Genomic DNA, 21537 nt, shown 5'->3' on the forward strand with positions numbered 1-21537 from the left:
TCAGGAATTCACTATTGTGAATAGAGTGAAGCTAATCAAAAGCCTCCCCTGAACCTATCGCAGCCTCATTCAGCAAGCAGCTTGGCCCTGTGAAGTAATTAGGATACTTTTCAGCTCCCAGAACAGCATGCAGGAATGACAATCTCATTTAGAGAGAGTAGTTTGGGGTTACACACCTGCCATAACGACTGCAAGGCCTGCAAAGTCACTTGCCAGCTTAGGAAAGGCTATTAGCATGTGCCATTCCCTCCAGTGCTCAGCCTCCAACAAGTGGATCCACTTGAGCAGTAGCCTCTCTCCAAAAAACATTCTCTGTCAAGGGAGAACTGGAAAGCAAGCTTGGCAGAAGAACCATAACCCTCTCCTGCTGGAGTTTCCATATAATTCTCCACTGTTACATCCTTTCTTAAACAAAGCTTAAACCCTTTCCTATCTGCAGAACCAGACTTTGAAGAGCACAGCAACCACCACTAAGTTTGGGATGAATCCCTGGTTTCTCAAAGAGGAACCCAGACTTCATCCTCCATACCGTAACTACAGCAGACAAGTTGCTCTCACCTGAGAACACAAGGTCTGCCTTTGGAAGTCAGAGCTTGGCTGCTTGTCTCTATTTCCATCTCCCTTTCACTTCTTCCTTCTTTCTTTTCTGCTCTTCCTCTACATGCAATAATTAACACTGTGAACAACTGTATTCACCTCCCAGATGTACAACTTGCTGAGGCTGAAGAAGACAGTAAATTCTTGAGGCTCCCTTCCCCCTCCGAAGATGGAGAAGCTAAGAAACGTGCTGAAGAATACGATTCAACAGCATTAGGACTGGCAAATTCATTAAACTCACTTGCAGCAGGCTCCTTGTCCATATATACATTGAAATGCATTTTGTACTCACCCCTGTTCAACATAAAAAAACATTTTCCACCATTTTTCTTCCTCTGCAATTGTCCATAACCTCATTTTTTTTCTAACAAAGAGGCTATTACCCCACTAATCTAGATAAACAGCAAAGCCAGCCCAAAGCACTCCCAACATAAGCGCTACTACTCAGACATTAAAGAGTTAGTATGATACATTGAAATGGACAAATCTTCCCTCTGGCTAAATCCCTCACTGAATACACACAATCTCATTGCTGCCTTGGAGAAAACAGATTGAGGGCCTTGTCAGAGCCAACAGTCGCATCAATCAGAACCCATGTATTAAAATGCCTGTAGCACTCCAAGAAAAAAACAAAACTACCAAGCAACCAGCTGTGCTAAACTTCTGCTTACCACCTCAATGGAATAGTATGCCTTTCCTAACTACTTCAAATCAATCCTTGTTCAAAGCAGTCTGTGATCCCTGATCATTCTCCTCTCTCTGGAAAAGAAATTAGGGATACCTTCTGGGTACTAGGTACCTTCTAGATGCACTGCCTTTAAAAAGACTGGCCTTATCTATCATATTTTTGAGGCAGGATTATCAAACCTGTTTCTGCCCAAAAGAACTGGAAGTGTTCAAACTGAACAGCGCACTTCAGTCTACATCTAAGCTCATTTTTGCCAGAATTCCACCCTGAAGCTCTTGTTTCTTGCCCTAGGGAAAAAAACAAAACAAAACACAAAATGCAGGGCAAAAGTTCTGTGCTGCATGGACACTTTACTCCTCAGCTTCTTTGCGCGTTTTTACTTCTCTCACAGGAATCTTCACAAAGTGGTAACTAGCAAAAAACATCCTTTGCTCCTGTGCACTTTTGATTTGGGCAATGTCAAACATTTGGATTTGAGGTGAGATTGCTATTGTTTCCTAGCGAAATTTAACTTTTTCTTTTAAATGAGTGGGACACTTACCTGGGCTTTCCTTCTCCTCACTTTTCAATACGGTTAGTGAAATCCAGAACACTGAAGTTTCGGCAGGAGCCATGAGTAAAGCTTAAACAATAGAGGGAATCTGCAAAATGAGAATAACAGCTTTTAAACGTAGTTTTCAACAAAACATAATTAAACAGAAGCATTACAAAGGAGTGAGCTCATGCCAGCACAGCACTGTATTCTGTCTCAGAAAAATCTGCATTTCAGAGATAGGCAGAGCTCTACTGGCTGTACAAAAACAAATGCTCAGGTGTGGGTACTCAAGTACTCCCTGGATTAAGAGGTTACCTGGCTGCTGAGCATAAGTGATTACATATGTGACTTTCTGACACCTCCTGGACATATTGCCACCTGTTTTTACCTACTAACAGCAGGCCCACCACTTGTTGAGTCTCAAAGCTGTATGCAGAAAAAGTCCACTAGAAATCATTGACACACGCTGGAGACACTGGGCCTGCTGGCAAGCGAAGGGAGACTTGGCAGATGCTATAGACGTCTAATTTAAAATTAGCCACAGAGTCTATGAAAGTATATCCTGAATTCCCCCAGCCATAACATCTGCCAGCGATTTCCGCTAGCCATGAAAAGTTGCAAGAGCTTACTTTGCTCCAGCAATGCTCAGCTCCACTGCAAAGGCAAACAAAATCCTTTGCCTATATGAGAGTTAACTTGGTACAAGCATATTGGATCTAAGTCGGATTCCAACCTGAATGCCAAAGCACTCACAGCACAGGACTCCACAGTTTCATTCAAGCTCTGAGCCTCCTTAGCACATGATTAAAACTAAAATAAGAAATTCTGGGAAGTCAAAATGCAAATACTTCAGGTACACCTCTGTGGAGCCGGCAAAAAGTAACAGTCTTGCTGTAGCACGTGTTCATCTGAAGAGGCAGGAGCAACACAGAGCCACCAAGCAGCCAGCAAATTAGAAGATCATTGCATGTAATTTAAATGTTTGGCTGGGATCCCCTGAGGCCCGGTAGGAAGAAACTCTGAGGAAAGGAAGGTATTTAGTTTGATGTATGTTAGCAAGGAGGAAACTGAGCCAGGGCGCTAGCACGGCTGGAAGAATTATTCTTGCTGAAGTCAGATTACTCCAACTTGTCTGTTGGCCTCTGCTTAGCAGCACTCTAATGACCCAAAATTGCAGCTGACAGATTGGTGCTGAGAGTTTGTCTCATTGAGGCTACCGCATGTGAATGGGCTATTATTCTTTCAATTTTGGTCTCTGATGCCTGTTAACATACATTAGGCTTTTCCATATGGTGCTTTTTAGCCTGGTGTCCAGGGCAGCTGCCTGGGCCTCCGTCCCCACCCACATGCTCAGGCCCTGTCTAATGAAAATGGATGACGGCCCCAGCTTAGTAATGGGACACAGATGGACCAAATGGTTTTTCTCTTTGAAACGTATTTTCATTTAACAAAGTCTCCAAAGACTGTGAGGTTTTTATTCTTTTATCACTGTAATATTCCCCCGAATACACTGCAATCTCCAGACAGGTGAGGAATTAAAAGTCGCAAACTTTCAGTTTAACTGGATCTAGAAGTCTACAGACCAGTGTCCTACTGTAATACTACTATTCTGCTGATGGCCTTGACAGTCACTTGCATGTTCTCTCACTTTCTTCCTCTCCCATCTCACCTCTTCTACTCGTACTGAAAGATCTCCAGCATGAGAAGCAGCATTTTGGGGGCAGATCTGTTAAAAGAAGGCCTGACAGGCTGTTCAATCAGCCTCAGCTGAGGGACTGTACTGCCTCTTGCAATACAGACAGTAATGATTAATTAAGCAACCATTTTATTATTATGAAAGCCTTGTGCAGACACAGCAAAAGGAGCCTCCATAGCCACACGTGAGAACACATGACTGAGGGGACCGTGAAATGGGCATGGCAATCAAAGGTCATCTCCCAGCAGGACCCCTCATTCTACAAGTTATTCTTCTTGTTAATAGTATTTGTATTCCAAGAACAAATGGGCACAAGCAGAGTCCAAACGTGAGAGAAGAGTCAAACACTTCCACGTAATTTGTGGGAAAACAAAGCTCATCTTTTGGATGACACCAGTGTAGTACCACACACCAGAGTTAAGATACGCAATAGGCAAACATCCACTGCAAGATGGGAGCCATCTGTACCTGGGGCCAAGCATCCTGTGCACTAAGTTGCCACTGCAAGCCTACAGCCCAGCAGCGTTTTGCAAACAGCATTTCACACACCTCTTATGGCCAGCGTGGGGCATCTCACACTCAATTCCACGCAGATTAGACATGACTTGGTTGCAGCCTGCAGTGCCACAGCAATGAGGGAAGCCACACAGCACTCTTTACTGACTGACTTGGTGAACCACTTGCTCTGCAGTACGCGCTCTAGGAGATGGGAGTTCCCTTACATTCTGCGTCTGTACTCTGCACTGGGAAGTTCCCAAGGGCTCATGAGGCTGTCTCCAACTTTGCAAAGTGCTGCCTGTTATTTACGGTTTCTGCCCTCGTGCTAAGTCTTTTCAAATAATTTGGAAATAATCCCCTCAATGCTAGGGCAGTGTTTGCTCATGATATCTCATTTACCAAGCAGTCTATCTTCTCAGAGAGGTGAAGCCTACTTAAATGTCTCTGAAGGACAAGGCAAGTGTCTGTACATGCAAGTGTGAAAATGGGATGGGACTCAGGAAAACAATTCTTGAATCTCTCGGCCTTCATTACAATTCTTCTTTCAAGTGCCAGCTCTGATTTATGGCCTGCCATTCAGAGGCTACGAAGGCCTGCAGCCAGAACTGACCAGCTGTCAGAACAGGGCTTACAGAAACACGAAACATATTAACCTGTCTCTCCGCCTGCCTAGATCCCGCAACTGATAGAGGAGCTGACAACGACGGACAATTCTTGGCACATTACTTCTACCGCATTGCTTGGGCTGTGACTGTTCAAAGGTGGAGACACCCAGAACCACATGAAGATTTCCCAGGTGCAGTAATCTGGACTCAGCCACATGTGCTAAACGAAAGAGACCTCCTGGATTGTGGTCCCCACTCTCCTGCTTGCTTCCTGCAGGATCTCCAATACATTGGCTGGGACTTTGGTTTTCCTCCTGTTAAATAGGAATGATCATTCTTGCCTGAAGCACAAGAATGTTGCAAAGGCAGATCATCTCACAGAGACTCCTTCACGAAAACTGCTAGTTAAATGAAAGTGGAAGCAACTACTTACCTGAAAAGAAAAATACCCACATATACACATGCACAGCCACTTTCTCCTTGCAGCAATAACACTCCGTAATTTCACATTTTATACCAAGCCACAGTAATAACATCAGAGGACTGACAAAACGCAAGCCTGCCTGTAACTAAATGGTTAAATGGAGGGAAGACATTGCCTTACCTCACTCTACTGGATTTATGTACCCTCTCACACAGCTTCTGAGTCACACACTATTTAGACAGCTTTGCCTATAGACACATACCCATTTTTACTCTGGAATGGAGCAAAAGGCCATCAGTGGCACTTCTTCTCAGTTAATTCTGCTTCCAGCCCACTCTGTCCCATGGCATGACAAGCTGCCTTCCAGCACTGAACAGGGTTCAGCTATCCTTTTCAGAAGAGCAATCACCAGGCACTTTCCAGCTTGTCGGCTCCCAGCAGTGGGTAAATTCATCGGTTCACAGACGAAGATGAGCATTGTTTGCAAGCCAACATTTTAGAGCACAAAGACTGCTGTTTGCTCCCTGTGGTTCTGGGCTCCTGAAGTGTAAATCCATGGCTTTTTAGGCAGCTGCAGCGCCCTGTCTGCACACCTGCACCTAAGCTTCTGGCAGGGCACCTCTCACCAAGGGACCGATTTACCTCTGACTAGATTAGCAGCACAAGGCCAAGGACAGAGGCAGAACTCTCAGAGCAAAAAAGGCTTGCATGGAGACATGTCCTGACTTCTGGGTTTCACTCTGAGCAGGAGACTCCCTGCACAGAGTCTTGTCCCAACCAGAAGAGTTAAAAGCTCTGTATAAACTACTATCACAGAAACACTCTCCTTTCCCTTTCTCTATTAGTTAAGCTGCTGCCTGTGCTAGGATCATTAACTAATGCAGACCAATACACCCAGTGCTATCTAGATAATCCACTCTTGTTCAAATACATAAATAAAGTCACAGTGAAATCAATGAGATTTGAAGACTCTTCCTTCTATGCAACAGTGACAAAGCTAAAATGTGTCTACAATGATGGACTCTAAAACCATCATCTAACGGACCAAAAGTCTCCTGGACAATTTCTGGAATGTACAAACCAGGAGTGGGCAGCTTTCCACAGCCATAAATCCATGGCTTCTTCCTCTCTGTCAAGAAGAGACTGAGGTACACCAGCCAAGCATGGCCCAGTGAAATTGAAGACACTTCTAACAGCAGACTTATCTAACCAGCAAACGATCTTACAACAGCAAGTAGGTCTGACCTCAAGCCAAATTCAACACGGTCCCAGCTGTAAAGACTGCTTATAATTTTTTTTTTTTTATACACGAAACACTAATTGGTTGAAAACACGAGTCCTTCAGGTCCTCAAGGTACTGCTAGAGCAGAAATTCCTCATTCCCAGCGGAATGCCCCAAGCCCAGGGAAATGGTATGCTCTCTCCTCTGGCACAGCTATTTATTCCCTTGTGTGCTGTGGTCCTGCTAGACAACTACCCTTCTGCAGGCCAGCTTACCACTTAAGACTACGACATTCTCTGGGGAGGTGGAAGACATGGATTTGAATTGTTCAGATTTCCTTCACCTCCCAAATGTTTCCTCTGGGACTTTCTAGGAGTCCTACAGAATTTTAACAAGCGGGAAGCACACATCCTGGAAGGTTTGAATCTAGATTCAAACAGTTCTCTCCAAAGCTCCTATCTTAAGGGACTGAAACGCTGACTTTTTTTTCATCTGGTACCTCCCTCCCAAGGCTGCAAAATGAGATACAAATCTAAGAGTGAGAGCTCAGTCAGCTCCAAAGGTGCCAGAGTCAGCAAAGAGGAACAGGCAGATCAGACACGCCTGTTACAAGGCGGCCCACAGGCTCAGCGTAGGTAGTGACACTGATGTCCCTTTGCATCGGGTACAGCTGCTCCTCAGCAGTCTGGGTTACAGGCTGACTGCTTCTAGAGTCTCTGCTCGTATTCCCAGGCTTCTGCAAAGGGCTTATTCACACAAGCTGATTAACAGCAGTGTGCTGTTCTGCATTAGCTCCTCTCTCGCTTACGTGACACAGGCCCTTTGACTCCTGCTTTAAAGGCTCAGTGATTATTATGAAATAAACAGCAACTTTAACCACAACAGATTTTCTGCAGTAACGCTGTCAGAACCTTCATTCTGAAAGTTCCCGCTATGCTGACAAGTCCCAGTTTGCTGTGTGTCTCTGGATAACTGATTTTTACCTACCTGCACTTCATCATCTACTGCCTTAGTGGTAAATCTGACTGTAACTCCTCATGAATCTCTGAAGAAAAGCTACATCTCTTAAATGCCTGTTGAAATAGCAGAGAGCACTTTCCGATTTCCCATCTCTCAGGCATTTACACCATACAGACCTTCACACTATGGTTTCACCAAAAAGCACAACTCATTAACACTGCCTGTACTTCTGACCTAGTCTACAAAAACCACAGCGCTCGGGCAACTCCCTCTTTCTCCCGCGCACCCTCCTCTGAAAGCTCTGCAAGTTCTATCAGGGTTCAACAAAAGGAAAAATCCACTGTGTAAGATCCTCCCAATTCACTGAGAGGTCATTTGTACTCAGGATTTCCTATGTGGCACATGCCTTACATGCAGCTACTGCACATTCTGAATGGTCACAGATTCTTTCACTGAGCAGTCTCCATGGAATATAAAATGCATTTACAGCCTGCTGTTGCTGAGGGCTTTGTGAATATAGGAGCTCAGAGAAGTAACTGAAGTTAAATCTTCAAAGCCCACTTCACAAGAGAGGCTTGGAGTGAAGAAGGTCACTGAACAATTTACAGTGAGCAACAAACAGACAGTGAACAAATGCCTTATTTGACCAGTGTTATTCTTCCACTCAACAAAACCTAGTGTGGCAGGAAATTCAGCAGAGCCACGGGCAGGGGTACACACAGCATTATGGTTAGAACAAGACACAGAGCAATGTCTCCTGGATCAGTATCTCCCACTAACAAGCCCAAGGCACAATGCAAATCTCCTAGCCCATACTGCCAAGAAAGATAAATAAAAGCAGTGCTTCTGCGTCACAGGGATGTTATCAAGTCTGTTGCTATCTAAACCACCAAAAACAAAAGCATCCCATCAGAACAGATTCTGCGAGCCACTACATCAATCCATGACCAAAAGCAACAGTAGAGTTCACTTGACTCAGTGGAGAAAAGATTCCCCTTTAGTGCAAACCCAGTTACTCTTTTCCCAGATGGTATCTGACTGCCTATATGCCATCAACCTCAAAATGTATTTTTTTAAAATAGATTCCCTGCTTTTCAGACACACATTCAGTGTTTCCGAGCAGAGCCAAATATGACACCAACGTAAGACAAGTCACCCTGTGCAACCTTATACTTCATTCTCTCTGCAATCCTACATTTAACCTTCATTTTCTGTAGCTGTAATCAATGCTAAGGGTGCCTCACAGGCCACGCATTGTTTGAGAATGACAGACATACAAGCACCAGACCAGGCAGTACTGTTCTGTTCCCACTAAATTGAACTCCATTTGCCAGCTACCTGCAGACAGACAGTATCTTTGTGAAGTCTAGTCAGATTGCAACTCTCTCCTTTGTCCGAGGCTGAAAACGCATGCAGTGAAATACTGATTCCCTGCTAGCTTACCTGACAGTATGTATTAAAACAAGATCTTCACTACTAAAAGCACGTACAAACAAGTCACCATGCAGGGTACTAAATTTCAAATTAATACCTCCTCGTTCCTCTGTCGTATCTGTCCACATATGCACATGCTTTGATCTCAGAGTAAATGGGATTTACTCTGTTTTCATCGAGGAATAAGCTACCTTGGACTACTTCACATTTACCATGGGACAGGATATGCACACACAGAGTTATCCCTGGGTACTGAATACACTGTAGGTTCACAGCTGAGCTTGTCCCCATGATAATTTCTTCGCTTGCCTGCAGCTTGATACATAAGCATGAGCTAGCTCGACTTTTTTTTTTTTTTTTTAAATTACAGTGAACATCACTGGACCATGCATTGAATCAGGTGAGGTCAGCACTGTGTATGCTAGCTGACTTTAAAAGCTTGCCTTCTGGCATCTTTTTCACTTTTCAATGCGCCATTTTAATTTTTTTTTATATTTGGAGATAACTCATAGGTATTACCTACTTGCTCATACACATGCACAATTATTCTAAGCTGTGACAAGTTTTTAAAATGCATTGGCCATTGCATCTAAAAAAGAAATTACATACTCTCCCCTCCCTTCTGCTTGACATATACCATTACAAAACTCACAAATCTTTTGTGAAAATTTAAATAGAAAATGCCCACACATGACACATTATATATGACCCTTTGTTAAGCCCCTCCCACTGAATCTGATTTATCATACTACACTCCCTAATACTAAATGCCGTCATTAGGCAGGATCTCACATTGCTTTAGCCTCAGCATGCTGACTTACCACAGAAACTGCAAAATCAAATCCAACTCAAACACTGATTTCAGCACTGATGAAAGAAGCTGCCTCAACTGTGTTGGCTGCCATCCACAGCACGTGCGCTGGCAGTGCAGACTGCCTGCCTGGTGCTCAGCCAGTGTGCCTCAGCCTACACTAGCAGGAACCATCTGTAGGGATGAAAGAAGAGTTCAACTTCCAAATTTGCTTCCAACCTTGAGAGTAGCTGGACTACTGTCTCCTCCAGGAACCACTAAATAATACAGCATACACAGTTTGCTGAATAGGCAGTCTCTGTAAGGGGCAGTCTCTCTGTCTATGTGCTGTGGGGGTTCTCATTTTCACTACACATTGCCTTGAACATTAGTATCACAGACAAGATTTAACGATGGATAATAAGGCAACTCTTCTAGGAATGCTTCTAAGGTACTTGCATCCTGGTTGGTCTCATACTGTCACACGTGTCTTAGTAACAATAACAGCTGTAATTAGCTCTTACAGAGCACTTGTCGCTCAGGTATCTTACAAAAAATTATATAAGGAGACAACAGCTATCACCCCATTTGAAAGACAGGCAAACTGAGGTATTGAAACAGAGGTAATGATAAAATGTGACTGCCAGCAGCAAAGTGAAGCGTAAAACCAGGTCTCCTACGTCCTAGCTGGGTGCTGCAGACAACACAGTTGGAAAGCTCCATATCCCATTACTCATATACTGAGTCGCTGAGTTCCCCCAGCAAGGATCTTATTTTTCATTATGGAGTGAAAAATAAAACAAGCCACAGGGCTCTAACTCCTCCTGCAAGCCAGAGACACACAGCCAGAAATTTCTATGGCAAACGACGCAGTGAAAATGCAGCATGACACAGAGCAAAGTGGCAGCAGCAAGCCAGCCCGTCTAGGTGCCAGAGTGGTTGGATCACTCATTATTCAGGGAGAGCGGGGGAGTTGGAAGCATTACTTCAGCTGTAAGAACACAGGCTGGCTGCTGATTAATCCAAAATGCTGCTATTGAGATGAGAGACCTCATGGTCACTGGCCTCCAAAAATGAAATGTAAAGGTTCAAAGGCAAGCCACTACAAATAACTACATTCTAGTACTCACCAGGGGCCAGTCAGGCCTTGGAGACAGGCTCAGTAACATACAGCTGAAGGCTGACATTTTCTGTGATCACTCCCAGCAACGTAATACAGCTCCGAACCTCAAATTGTTAATACTAAGAATTAAAGCAAATGGAACAACTGAATTTCATACCTTTTTTCCTGCCAGCATACAAGACCAAAGCCTCAGCAGTCTCTAGAGAGAAATACCTGTGCTGAACTCCAACATGTCTACCTTTCACTTCTCTACACTACCTGTCGGCTCTAAAACTAAGGTTCAAAAAGCTCCTCAGCAAGTCAAACAGAGTAAACCAGGCCCTACTACTCTGCAGATAGCAAACGGCACCCAAGAAAACGAGTAAGAGAAATCAGGTGTTTCATTTTTGTTTTTCCTAAGCAAGATGACAAGATAGCAAGAAACCATGAGAGAACCAGAGCAGAGCTGTTGGCCCCCAGATCACAGCCTGTTTATTTCAATCAGTTTCACGTGCAGCCCCAGAGCACCAGGGAAACTGCTCTGGAGATACCTGCTGCCAAACCAGAAGCGGGTGAAAGCCAGGCTCTGGACATGACTCCCGCTCCCACAGCCCCTGCCCCCCCACCTGCGGAGCACTGCCTGGGTGCTTCACTCAGCCGCCCCCAAGTCACAGCCAGCGCAGAAAGGAGCACAGGGAGCTGCTCTCCCCCATGCCCGGGACCAAACCATCCTCTCCAGATCGTGACATGGCACCTTATCCCGACCGGGGCCTAGCAGAGGGCCCTCCCCACAGGGAACAACCCCTGCCGCCCACCGCCTGGGCCTCACCCGACCCGCCCACCCTGCCACAGAGGGGACACGCACACCCACCTGGTCCCTCAGAGGCCGAGAGGGCAGCTGCAGCAGCTTGAGAGGCGTCTGCGCCCCTGCTCCCAGCGCGGGGCTCCTCCCGGCGCCTCAGACCCCGCCACGACCCCACCGCACCCCCTCAGCCCCTCGCCGCTGCGAGGCCCCTTTCCAAAATGGCCGCCGCCCTCCATGGCCGCCCCGCAAGATGGCCGCCGCCTCCCGACGGCCCCCGCGCGGGCGGGCCTGACCGTCCTCCCCGGCGCGGCGCCCGGCCCGGCGGGGATCAGAGAGGCAGAGACGAGTCCCCAGGGCGCCATGCTTTATTGTCAGGGGTGGAGAAGGAAGGGAAGGGAGCTCGGGGGACGGGGCAGCCGAGGGGAGGGGAGGGTGTTCGCGGGCGGGCGGCCCGGCGGAGCCAGGCCGGGCAGCACTAGCAGGAGGTGAAGGTTTTCCAGAAGAAGTTTTTGCAGGGGGCCTTGCGGTCCCGCTGCGATAGCTGGGCGAGCCGCCCCAGCACCGCCCGCTCCTCCTCCAGCTTGCCCTCCTGGTCCAGGTCCGGGGAGGCCGCCTCGCGCCCCGCGTCCGCGCTGTCCAGCAGGCCCGCCAGCATCTTCAGGAGGGCGTCTTTCCGAACTGTGCTCTGTTCCTGCGGGCAGAGAGCAGGGGAGACTGACGGACGGAGGCCCTGTCCCCACGGCCCGCGAGGCAGGGGGCTGTTGCAGGGTGCGAGCAGCCCCCCTGGGGTCCCTTCTTGATTCCCTGCTGCCCTCTCCTCGGAGCCAACGCTTCTGCCATCGGCAGAGCTGTGCGGGAGCCGAGGAATCTGTGGCTGCAGGGGTCACTGCTCCCTTCTCCCGCTGGCTGGATGTGCCATGTTACAACTGGAAAAGAACTGCTAACAAATAGACATGAATTGGCCGTAAAGTCCCTTGGTGCCTGCGCTAATTAAATTTCATTACATGCCAAGCTGTCTTCTCTCCTAGTCTTCTCTCCCTGCTCTGCTCCGACTGCCCAGCGTCCGCTGTGGGGAGGTCGGGGAAGAGGCAGAGTCCTGAGCGATATTAAATCGAGCATACTGGAGGCTGCAACCCGCCGTAAAATGCTGAGAATGAAATGTAACAAAAGAGCGGGCTGGGTTGGTGGGGAGAGAGACATCCGAAGTATCTGGAGCAAAGTATTTAATCAGGGGAGAGGGGCAGCTTGTATTTCAAGAACAAGAACCTGTATTTCTATAGCCTGACCTTAGGGGAGGGCAGAATGAAAGAGGAGTGGCAGAGCTCCATCCCTTTGCCGTAGCAGTACAGGGAAGAGCACAGCCTGTGGTTTGGGGCTTGAGGGAAACAAACTGTAAGTTACCTTGTTTTTCTTAACTTTACATCCAGCAAAGCTGAGGAATTACCTCTTGCCTGAGTATTCCTGGTCTCTGTGACTCATGAGCGGAGACAGCTGGTACTGGACAAGCTGGGATAGATGGTTTGACAGGAGCGGATCGTGTTTCCCATGCAGATGGGAATCTTGGAAGTACATTTCCATGTCACTTCTCACAAATGCCGTGTTTCCTGCTGGGACTGCTGTATCTATCCACTGGCTCTGTCAGCACCAGCATTCGCTAAGGGCCACTTGGTGAGCAACTCAAAACATGGAAAATACACGCAGCAGCAATTATTTTGAGTTTACGTTACAGAATGTTTATGGATATTTTTAATCACTTTCTTAGCTCTGTGAACTAACCCTGCTTCCACACAAGAAAAACTGAGGCACAGAAAAATTGCATGCTATGTTTCTAGCAGAAGAAAAGATAAAAGCCAGTTTGTGCCCATCCTTATTCCTACTCCTGTGCTGCAAGTACAGAAGTTTCTTGAGCCTTTGGGAGATGGACTGGGACTGGGGAACCAAGCTAAATGTGTCTCCTAGGTCATGTCTTCCTCATCAGCTTCTTTCCTAGCTGTAAGTGCTATGTTTTGAAATAACCTGCTCCACGCAGAGCCAGCAGCTTCAGACTCAGTGGTGGGGAAGGCAAAGCTCAGACTGCTGTTAGGGGATATTCCTTACGCCTGATCAGCTGTGGCTGTTAGTGAAGCTAGGCAGCCCTTCCCTGCACTAATCCATCGCTAACATCCTTTCTGCTTCTAGCTGTTCCTGAGGTGCAAGAGATCAAGGCTCTTTGGCAGCAGCTAGAGATCTTAGCACGGGTGGGTTGTGGTACACCTTTGGGTTGCTGCTTAATTCGCTCTACTACATCCCCCAGTGCATCAGAATGTGCAGATCTTTCTATTGCATTGTTATGCATTTTATGGTGGTTTATATGTAAAATCCTGATATTCTTCATACTGAAAATATTTGTCTGAGCTACAGCAGTGGCAACTGTAGGGATTGGTTCATCAGTATTTAACAATTCTTCAGTTTGCAGAATTCTCTAAAGAAAATCATATCTACTATCATTATATCATCATCTTTTAAGCAACAGTGTGTGGAAGACTAAGAGTCATTACACTTGAATTCATTTTTACCAAAGCCTTATTTACCAATTTATTCCTTATAACTTGTTTCTTTTTTCCCCAGCAGCTAGCATTTGCACCAGAAGGTGTTTACTTTTTAAATACTGGATTTGTTATTGTAAGAATGTACAGCTGAAAGTTTACAGTTATCCCCAGAAGGGTTAATCCCAGCCAGCTGCAGAAGCCCCGATCTCTAACAGAATGCTAGCCCTAGCACCTCACACTGTGATCTCTAACAGAATGCTAGCCCTAGCACCTCACACTGTGTACGTTTCTTTCTCGCAGCCAGTTTTGTTGTTAATGGGATGTGAGCCCACTCCTGAAGCAGTAAGACACTGATGGATGAGCCGGAGCCAACGCTAGGACAGAAAAAACGATGTTGATACGCACAAAGGAGAAGTTAGTGCCTTTGAAACCAACACTGGGATCCATCACTTCTCTGGGTAGCTCGTCTGCAGGACTGAAATAACAGCAGCCTCACGGAGACAGCTGTGAACCAGACTGGCAGAGCGCGGGGCGGCTAACCACAGCTCAGAGCAACCTCAGGGATGGCAAGGAACATGCAGGTGAGAGAACTGCGGGGTGAGGGCAAGCAGAACAGAGCACTTGCTTGTGATTATGTTGTGCTATTTCTTCCTACCTCTTTGGTCTCTTAGGGAAATAGTCCAGCAAAACAAAGTTATTATAGTGCTATAGCCATTATAATATTAAAGTTTTGCCTGTTGGTAGGATAATTATATTGCTATAATAAGTTCTGCCACTGCATAGAGCTGTGCTGGTTCAGAGTGTAATTATTCTAGCAGAACTATGTCAGTATAACTCCCCTTGTGAATACTACTCTGGAAAAAGCAATTTTATTCTGATATAATTACTTCATTTATTATTCCTCTGTTACTTTCCTACCAAACCTATCTTTTAAACATTTGTCCTTCCCAGGAGTCCTATTTAAAATACCATCTCCCTTGATCATTTTACCAATTATGTATCTTTTCTCTCCTTCACTAGTACTCTGCTCTGTTCTCTCATGCTGCACTCTTTCAGTGATACTATTTTCTCCTTTTCCCTCTCCTCTCTGCTCTGTTCTTTTTGCTAATTTTTGCTTGGCTTAGACTTCACTTTTGCAGCCCCCTGGCATCTGCCCTGGTACTTTTGCTAAATAAACTGGCTGGTAATCTGTTGTAATAGCCCATGCTTCAGCAGTGCATGAAGCTGTAGTGCCTTGGAATATAGAGGGGTGGAAGAGTTATTTGCATCAGGTAAAGCCTAATTGACCTTATTACCCCTCCCCTGGCTCCAGCCTACTTCTGCGTGCTCCCACCTCACCCAGGTCCTCCACAGGGTGCATTATACTCACCCTAGTGTTCTGTATTGCGAGTCTCTCTTCTCCGGGCAGTGCAGAGGCTCTCACGCTCCACACCAGCAGCAGAACGGACACTAGGCTGGCCACCAATTGCATGATGTACAGGCTGTGACTCCTGTGCTGAATGAGGAAGACTGGGAGAGGGAGCTGTTTCAGGGCTCTCTTCTGCCTCAGACAATGGCTGCAGCCCCTTTTATAGCCCTCCCCCTAGCCCAGTGGGTGACGCAAACAATTAAGTCTATATCAAAGGCAAATTAGACTTTGGAGAGGTTGTTAACACTTGGCTGCTTGAGTGGGATACTTCAGTGCCTCTGGGCTTTCCATGTGCCAGACCTGCAGAGACTGAGGAAGCAAAGGTTTGGGACTCTCCAGTAACATGCTGTTTCTTCACCCTGAGAAATTGTAGGCACTGTCTGTGCCTCTCCTAGTTAGCTGAATTCTGCTAGAGAACATAATGTGGGATAGAATAGGCCACCAGCTTGCACAGACCTCTGGCCAATGCTGGATGATTCCAAGGGAAGAGGTAGAACTTCTGGCCACCAGTACTTAGATACAGGCTTGGACCCTCAGCCTGTGTGTCCAAACAGCTCCAGACTCTAGGGATGTTTGGATCTGGATCTCTGCATCCAGTGATGCATCTCACTGTGGAATGCCAATGTGCCTGGCTTTCCCTTTACCATAACACAGGGACACAGGCTGCATCTATGCCATAATACAATCTGTCTTGCAAATGTACTTAAGGCTAAGTGGAAGCCAGTTGGAGGTTACTGGGTTTTGTTCCTAGTACTGTTTTAATACGTCTTGAACCTATCCCAGAAGCATAGGTCAACACAGTGAATCCTGATTTGGAGATGTTGGATTTAAATGTATTAAAGGGAAAAAAAAGTACTGAAAGATGGATCAGAGCTGGAGCTGCTCTGCTCAGTGAGGCTTCAGAAAAAGGCTGATGGTATGCTGGCACTGACTGCAGGCTGCTTGGAGTGAGTTCCTACCATTTCCAATCCCTGGTTCGCAGTTGTTAGCAATGCTGCTGCTTTTTCCCAAAATGCTGTCCTACCAGTGAGATTGGTTTGTGGGCCAGCAGAAGGTGCTATTAAGCAGTGCTATCTGCTTTGCATCATCCCCATCATGTGGGGGATGACATCCACTGTCATATGCCTGTGAGATACAGAGCTGAGATCCCATCTCACCACTAGCCCTTTCTCCAGGAGCATTCACATCAGGGCAAGTCCTCTTCTGACCCTAACCACAAACAGACAGTCAAAAAGTAAATCGTTATCCTAATTTAGCACATTAAAAAAAACCAAAAACCAACACAGTGAGGTGGCTTGGCCAAGGGGATGCTGTGGCAGAACTAAGAACAGAAGGCAGAGAAACCTGTTCCCCGCTTCTACCGCTTACCGGCATTACAGTTACTGGAAACAGCATGATGAAGCTTTGCCTGCAAATAATCCAGCTCCTAATGCCAGTTACACCACCCTGGATGCTCTTGAGGGAAAAGATGCCATCACTTCCATGCATATTTGAAAAGAAATGCTGGATTCCCTCACTGAAAAATACAAAGAAAGAACCTTTTCTGAGTCATATGGACTGGTGGGTAAAAGTGACAATCTAGCAATTTCTAGAAATGAATTTTCCACAGAAAACTTTGTAACCTCATTGTTTCTCACCGCTCCCTTGTAAGAGCTGGCTTCCATGCACCAGTTTCAGATGAAACGTTATCTGTTTCCTTTTCAACTGATCTTGCTAGTTTATCAGAATTGCTGTGTTAGCCCTTCATAATGGATTCTGTCAAACACCTCCCAGCCTGTCTGGGGCTTGAGACAGAGAGCAGTGAAGTACCAGGCTCCAGCAAGCAGACAAATTACAGGGACTTGCCAAGTGACCCAGAGATGATTTGCTCCAGGAGAGGTAGAAGTGGGAGAATAGCAAATGAAGAAAGCACAGTTGGTTGCTCAAGAGGAACGAAGGGCAGGTACCTGCAAGTGTGAGATGTGCCTGGGCTGACAGGCAGGCAGAAGGTGAATCCTGTACGGGTGGCTTATGAGGCAGGACTAAACCTCATGGGCCTACTAGCCCAAGAGCTAGACAGACAGCAGAAGCAGTGCAGCCAGGTCTCCGTGCTGGGGGCCATCTGGTCTAACCAAACTGCTTGTTCGAATAAATATGGTTTTGTTTGCAGCTTTGCCATCTGAATGGGCTGTTTTCTGTAATGCTTCATTGAGCGAATGGGGTCACAAGTATGACAATGCTCTTCTACCAAAAAAGGGCTGATGTGCTGAGCCAGAGATCAGCTTCTGGGGAGGCTCACAGGGATGTAAACAGTGACCAAGCCGCCATGAATCTGTCCTGGGATTAAAGGGCAGTAATAAAATAATTGTTACCTCTTGAGGGGGTTAGCTTTGGAGAGAGTTTCTGCCCAGATACACCAGCACCAGACCTGTGGCCCTGCTGATGAGCACAGCACAGCCAAAGGCTGTACTTCTAGCCCGGGCAAGGCTGGGTGTCTCTTCCCAGCTGGGAGGGAGGGGAATAGGGACGCGTCAAAGCACTTACACTCTAGTGCCCACAGTAGGACTGGATCTCTAAATCCAAACAAGTTCCCTCCAGGGTCTACTACAGCATCGCTCAATATCAGATGCCTCTTTTCCAGATTCCTCCATCTTCCCTAGTGCCCTTCCCCTTTCCTCACATTCCCTCTGCTGCTTCCCCTAAGTTAGTCTGTCCTCAAGCCCTTTTGCAGAGGCCCTGATGGTTCTGCTACCACCAACTGCTGACCATCTCCCCATCCACAGGCTACAGCACTATCTCCTTTTCCAAAGGAAGTAAAATAACTCTGTGGTGATAAAATTTGCTCTTTTTAGTAACTGGAAAGAGTTCAACATATGGCACCAGGATTGTTCTTTATTCCTACTGTTCCCTATTCCCTGGCACATTGGCTGTCTGACCTTTAAAGAGGCCCCAATTATATTTTTTGCCAACCCTTAAATTCTTATCACTGTGTACAAGAAACGTTAAAGGTCTTCCCTTGGAGGAATAAACATTTCTGACAATTCTTTCCTTGATTTCCTCTTACCACTTTCTCTGTTATCTGACTCACCCCTTTAGAAATCTTCTTCCTTGATGCTCTCTTCTGTCCGGAGTTGCACATGGTTGGAGTGGGTTTCTACCACTTTACAGTGAGGGGAGATCTGTCTGAAATCAGCATGCCCGCGAACACATCCATGGGAGCCTGGTAAGGGTGGGGATGTTCCAGAAGGAAGCTCAGCATACAGTAACTTGAGAAGGCGTGGCTATCCAATGATTTTGTCTCACAGTTAGCGTGGCTTCAGCAGAGATGTACAGTGGGTTCGGAAGTACAGCAGAATATGCTTACACAATCACATATGACAACGTCCATCTTTTTGTGATTAAGGGCACACAAGCGACATGCAATGGGTAGATGTTTCCTCTTTCAAGGAAGAGGTCCCTGATCTTTTCTCAGTCCGTCTGTACAGGAGCGAAGACTGGACATTGCTGGAATACAAAAGCTAAGACTATGTCTGGCACCAAATGCCACATTAAGGAATGAGATAATTTCTCAATTGCTTTCCTCAGTAGCCCGGATATTTGCTGTCTTCTGCCTGGTCTGGGTTCAGATCACCATGTCCTGAAGCACATAACAGAGTTGCATCAGGCTTCCAGAAAAAAGTTTGGTTGCCAAAGGTGAGACACTCAGCTGCAGCTCAAGAAAGGGTTCGAATGCTTCTGCTTTCCTGTCATTGGAACCCTTTCTCTCTGCCCTCAGGAGTCCCTCGCTGCAAAGGCCAACACAATAAATAAAGCAATAGTCAGCTGACAGTTGTGAGCCTTCCTGGAAGGGGAAACCAATTTGTTCACGGGCCTGAAATCACAGCTCATTTATCAGGCCAGGCTTGCAGTATTCCCTCGCACTATGCTCCCCAGGGGCCTCCAAGAAGCATGCAGGTGGCCGTTCCAGCCACGGCTTTTCATCGGCACTAATCTAACAAACCCAAGGAGGGGACTACGCAAGCGTGGGCTGGAGCCTACTGCTCCCGCTCATCTCCGATAAGAGAGCAGGTGCAGGGAGGAGGAGGGGAGTACCGCAGGGATGCTGCTGTCAGGGCACGCATGACTACAAGCCTGTTACGGCTCTCTGGGGAGGCAGAGCTGGGGGAGTTGTGCTGCTTTCTCTGTCTGCCAACCCCAAAAGGACTGCAGGAGAATGAAGGGAGGGTGAGCAGAACACCCCAGAGGTATGCTCAAAACTTTTTGTTATTTCAAAATGCATGCAAAGTTAAACATTTCTTTTATTCCACCCAAAATCTTCCTCAAAAATAACTACTTGCTATGAAACACTTCTATTTCAAAATACCTATTTTCCACTGAAAATGTTTTGCCTGGCTCCAAGTAGGAGGCATTTCTGGCTGTGAAGCGGGCTGAGGATGCCTGAGGTTGCTGCCTACTGGCGTATAAACTGACCTCTGTTGCACCAGACTCGTACCATTGGTGGCAAGACTTGGACAGAAATGTTTCTTTACCATTTAGATTTCCTGAGGGATTGCACACGCACTGTGCCTTGTGGGAATTCAGTCAGGAAGAGCTCACCAGGGATGTTAACACGTGGGACTGCGCGACTGCCAGCACCGCAGAAGGGACCGCTCTGCTGGGAGAGCTTTAAACAGGAATTCATGTGCTCCACATAGCGTGGGGTTCTGCTTGCTCCTCTCCTGCAGCCAGAGGGGGATGAAAGACATGCAGGGTCATCGCACGCATTGTCTTGCCCTTATCCCTGGCACACAGAAGTAGCTTTGCTGAGCAAGCTCCGTTGCAGCGAGGCCCGGCCGCGGCAGCACCGTTCAGTACCAAGGAGAGGGCAGCCCCCCTCGGGGTCCCCGCTCCGGCCAGCCCTCGGTCCTCACCACTGGCACCTCAAACCCCCTTAGCCACCAAACTGGCGACCTGACAAGGCCTGCCCCCGAAATCCCCAACATTCTTAATAATGCGCCCCCGCCCTTTATCTGCTTCACACACCACTGTGCTATAGTTGAGATTGCCTGGCTCTAATTCCCCACCTTTTGCGTATTTTAAATGCACTTAACTCCATCCTATACCTGACCAGGAAAGAGCTTCACCTAGGCTTCTCAGTATTCAGCTTGGTTAAATTTCTCATCCTACTTCTTAACAACATTTTGTCTGACTCTCTTGCTAGACTTCAGCCGCTGTTTCACGCTTTTGTCCACACTTTTCCCTCTTCTTCTCCCACCATTTTATCACAGGAACTTTCCTCTCCCTGAACTTGGTGGCCCGTGTTATTACTTTTTTAACTGTTTGCTTACTGAGGCTGCTGTTCTCTGATGAAAGATGAATTGTCGTTCTTACTTCAGCAGTCTCTTGCTCCAGCCAAGCTCCATCAATAATTCAGCCAGGCCTTGATAACATTAGCTCTGGATGAATACGACACTCGTGCCAATTAACTGGCTGAAAGGGCTTAAGAGATACAGGCAAGAGATTTCTCTGAATTTTTTTAAGCTCTTTTCTGAACTTCTAAAAATTGAGTTAGTTCAATGAGTACAGCACAGAGCAGGGAGTCTGACACAGTTCAAAAGGCGCCAAGAGGCTTAAGCAATCGATGTGCTAAAGCCCATCAAGCTCTGTTCCCTCGCTTGTCTCCACCTGCTCTGACTGATAGTACATTGTACGCTACTTGGGACAAAGCCGATCCCTGTTCATATACTCCTAGCTTAATAAGATGCTGGAACATAACTGCAGCATGTCTAGACAAACAACATCTTTGTGGATCTTTGCTTATGAACAGCCTTGCTTGACTAGCCTTGGGCAAAAGCCAGCTAAATCTCCAAAAAAGTTACTGAAGTATTTTAGTTGCCCACCTGGAGACACTGCAAAGATTGCTTTCAAGTGTTTAGTGCTAAATTCTACATGAGGCCCCATTAGTTTTCTCCTGTTGGGCATTACCCAAACTGCCAGTCTCTCTTCAGTCCCCAGCGTCCTTGGCCACAGCAGCCTGCAGCGTAACAGCTCAGACCTCACACATTTCTGAAGGGATAATCAACCTGTAGACACAATTGCCTGAGAGATGACTGGCATGCCAAATACCATTCCAGCAGCACAAACGGCATGTAGACCTTGGGGCAGCTCTCAACGCAGGGGTGACTATGAGTCAAAAAGGGCTCAGACCTGTTCAGATGGGACTAGCTATAGATGCACAAACTCTTCCTCCCTCTCTTAGTCTTCACCTGTTGCAAGACACTGAAGTA

The 21537-nt window shown here is 46.8% G+C and overlaps 1 protein-coding gene across 1 annotated transcript; it reads right to left on the minus strand.

The window, feature by feature from the left end:
• Positions 1 to 11715: 11715 nt before the first annotated feature.
• CORT (cortistatin) lies at positions 11716 to 19196 on the minus strand. Its single transcript, XM_075437587.1, has 4 exons — positions 18360 to 19196; positions 16661 to 16808; positions 15254 to 15393; positions 11716 to 12047 (listed from the first exon to the last, which is right to left on the minus strand). The coding sequence occupies exons 3-4, from the start codon at positions 15353 to 15355 to the stop codon at positions 11832 to 11834; spliced, it is 318 nt and encodes a 105-aa protein (XP_075293702.1). The 5' UTR covers positions 15356 to 15393; positions 16661 to 16808; positions 18360 to 19196; the 3' UTR covers positions 11716 to 11831.
• Between the last annotated feature and the right edge of the window lie 2341 nt (positions 19197 to 21537).

The sequence above is a fragment of the Opisthocomus hoazin genome, chromosome 16 (assembly GCF_030867145.1).
Source record: "Opisthocomus hoazin isolate bOpiHoa1 chromosome 16, bOpiHoa1.hap1, whole genome shotgun sequence".
Lineage (NCBI taxonomy): Eukaryota > Metazoa > Chordata > Aves > Opisthocomiformes > Opisthocomidae > Opisthocomus > Opisthocomus hoazin.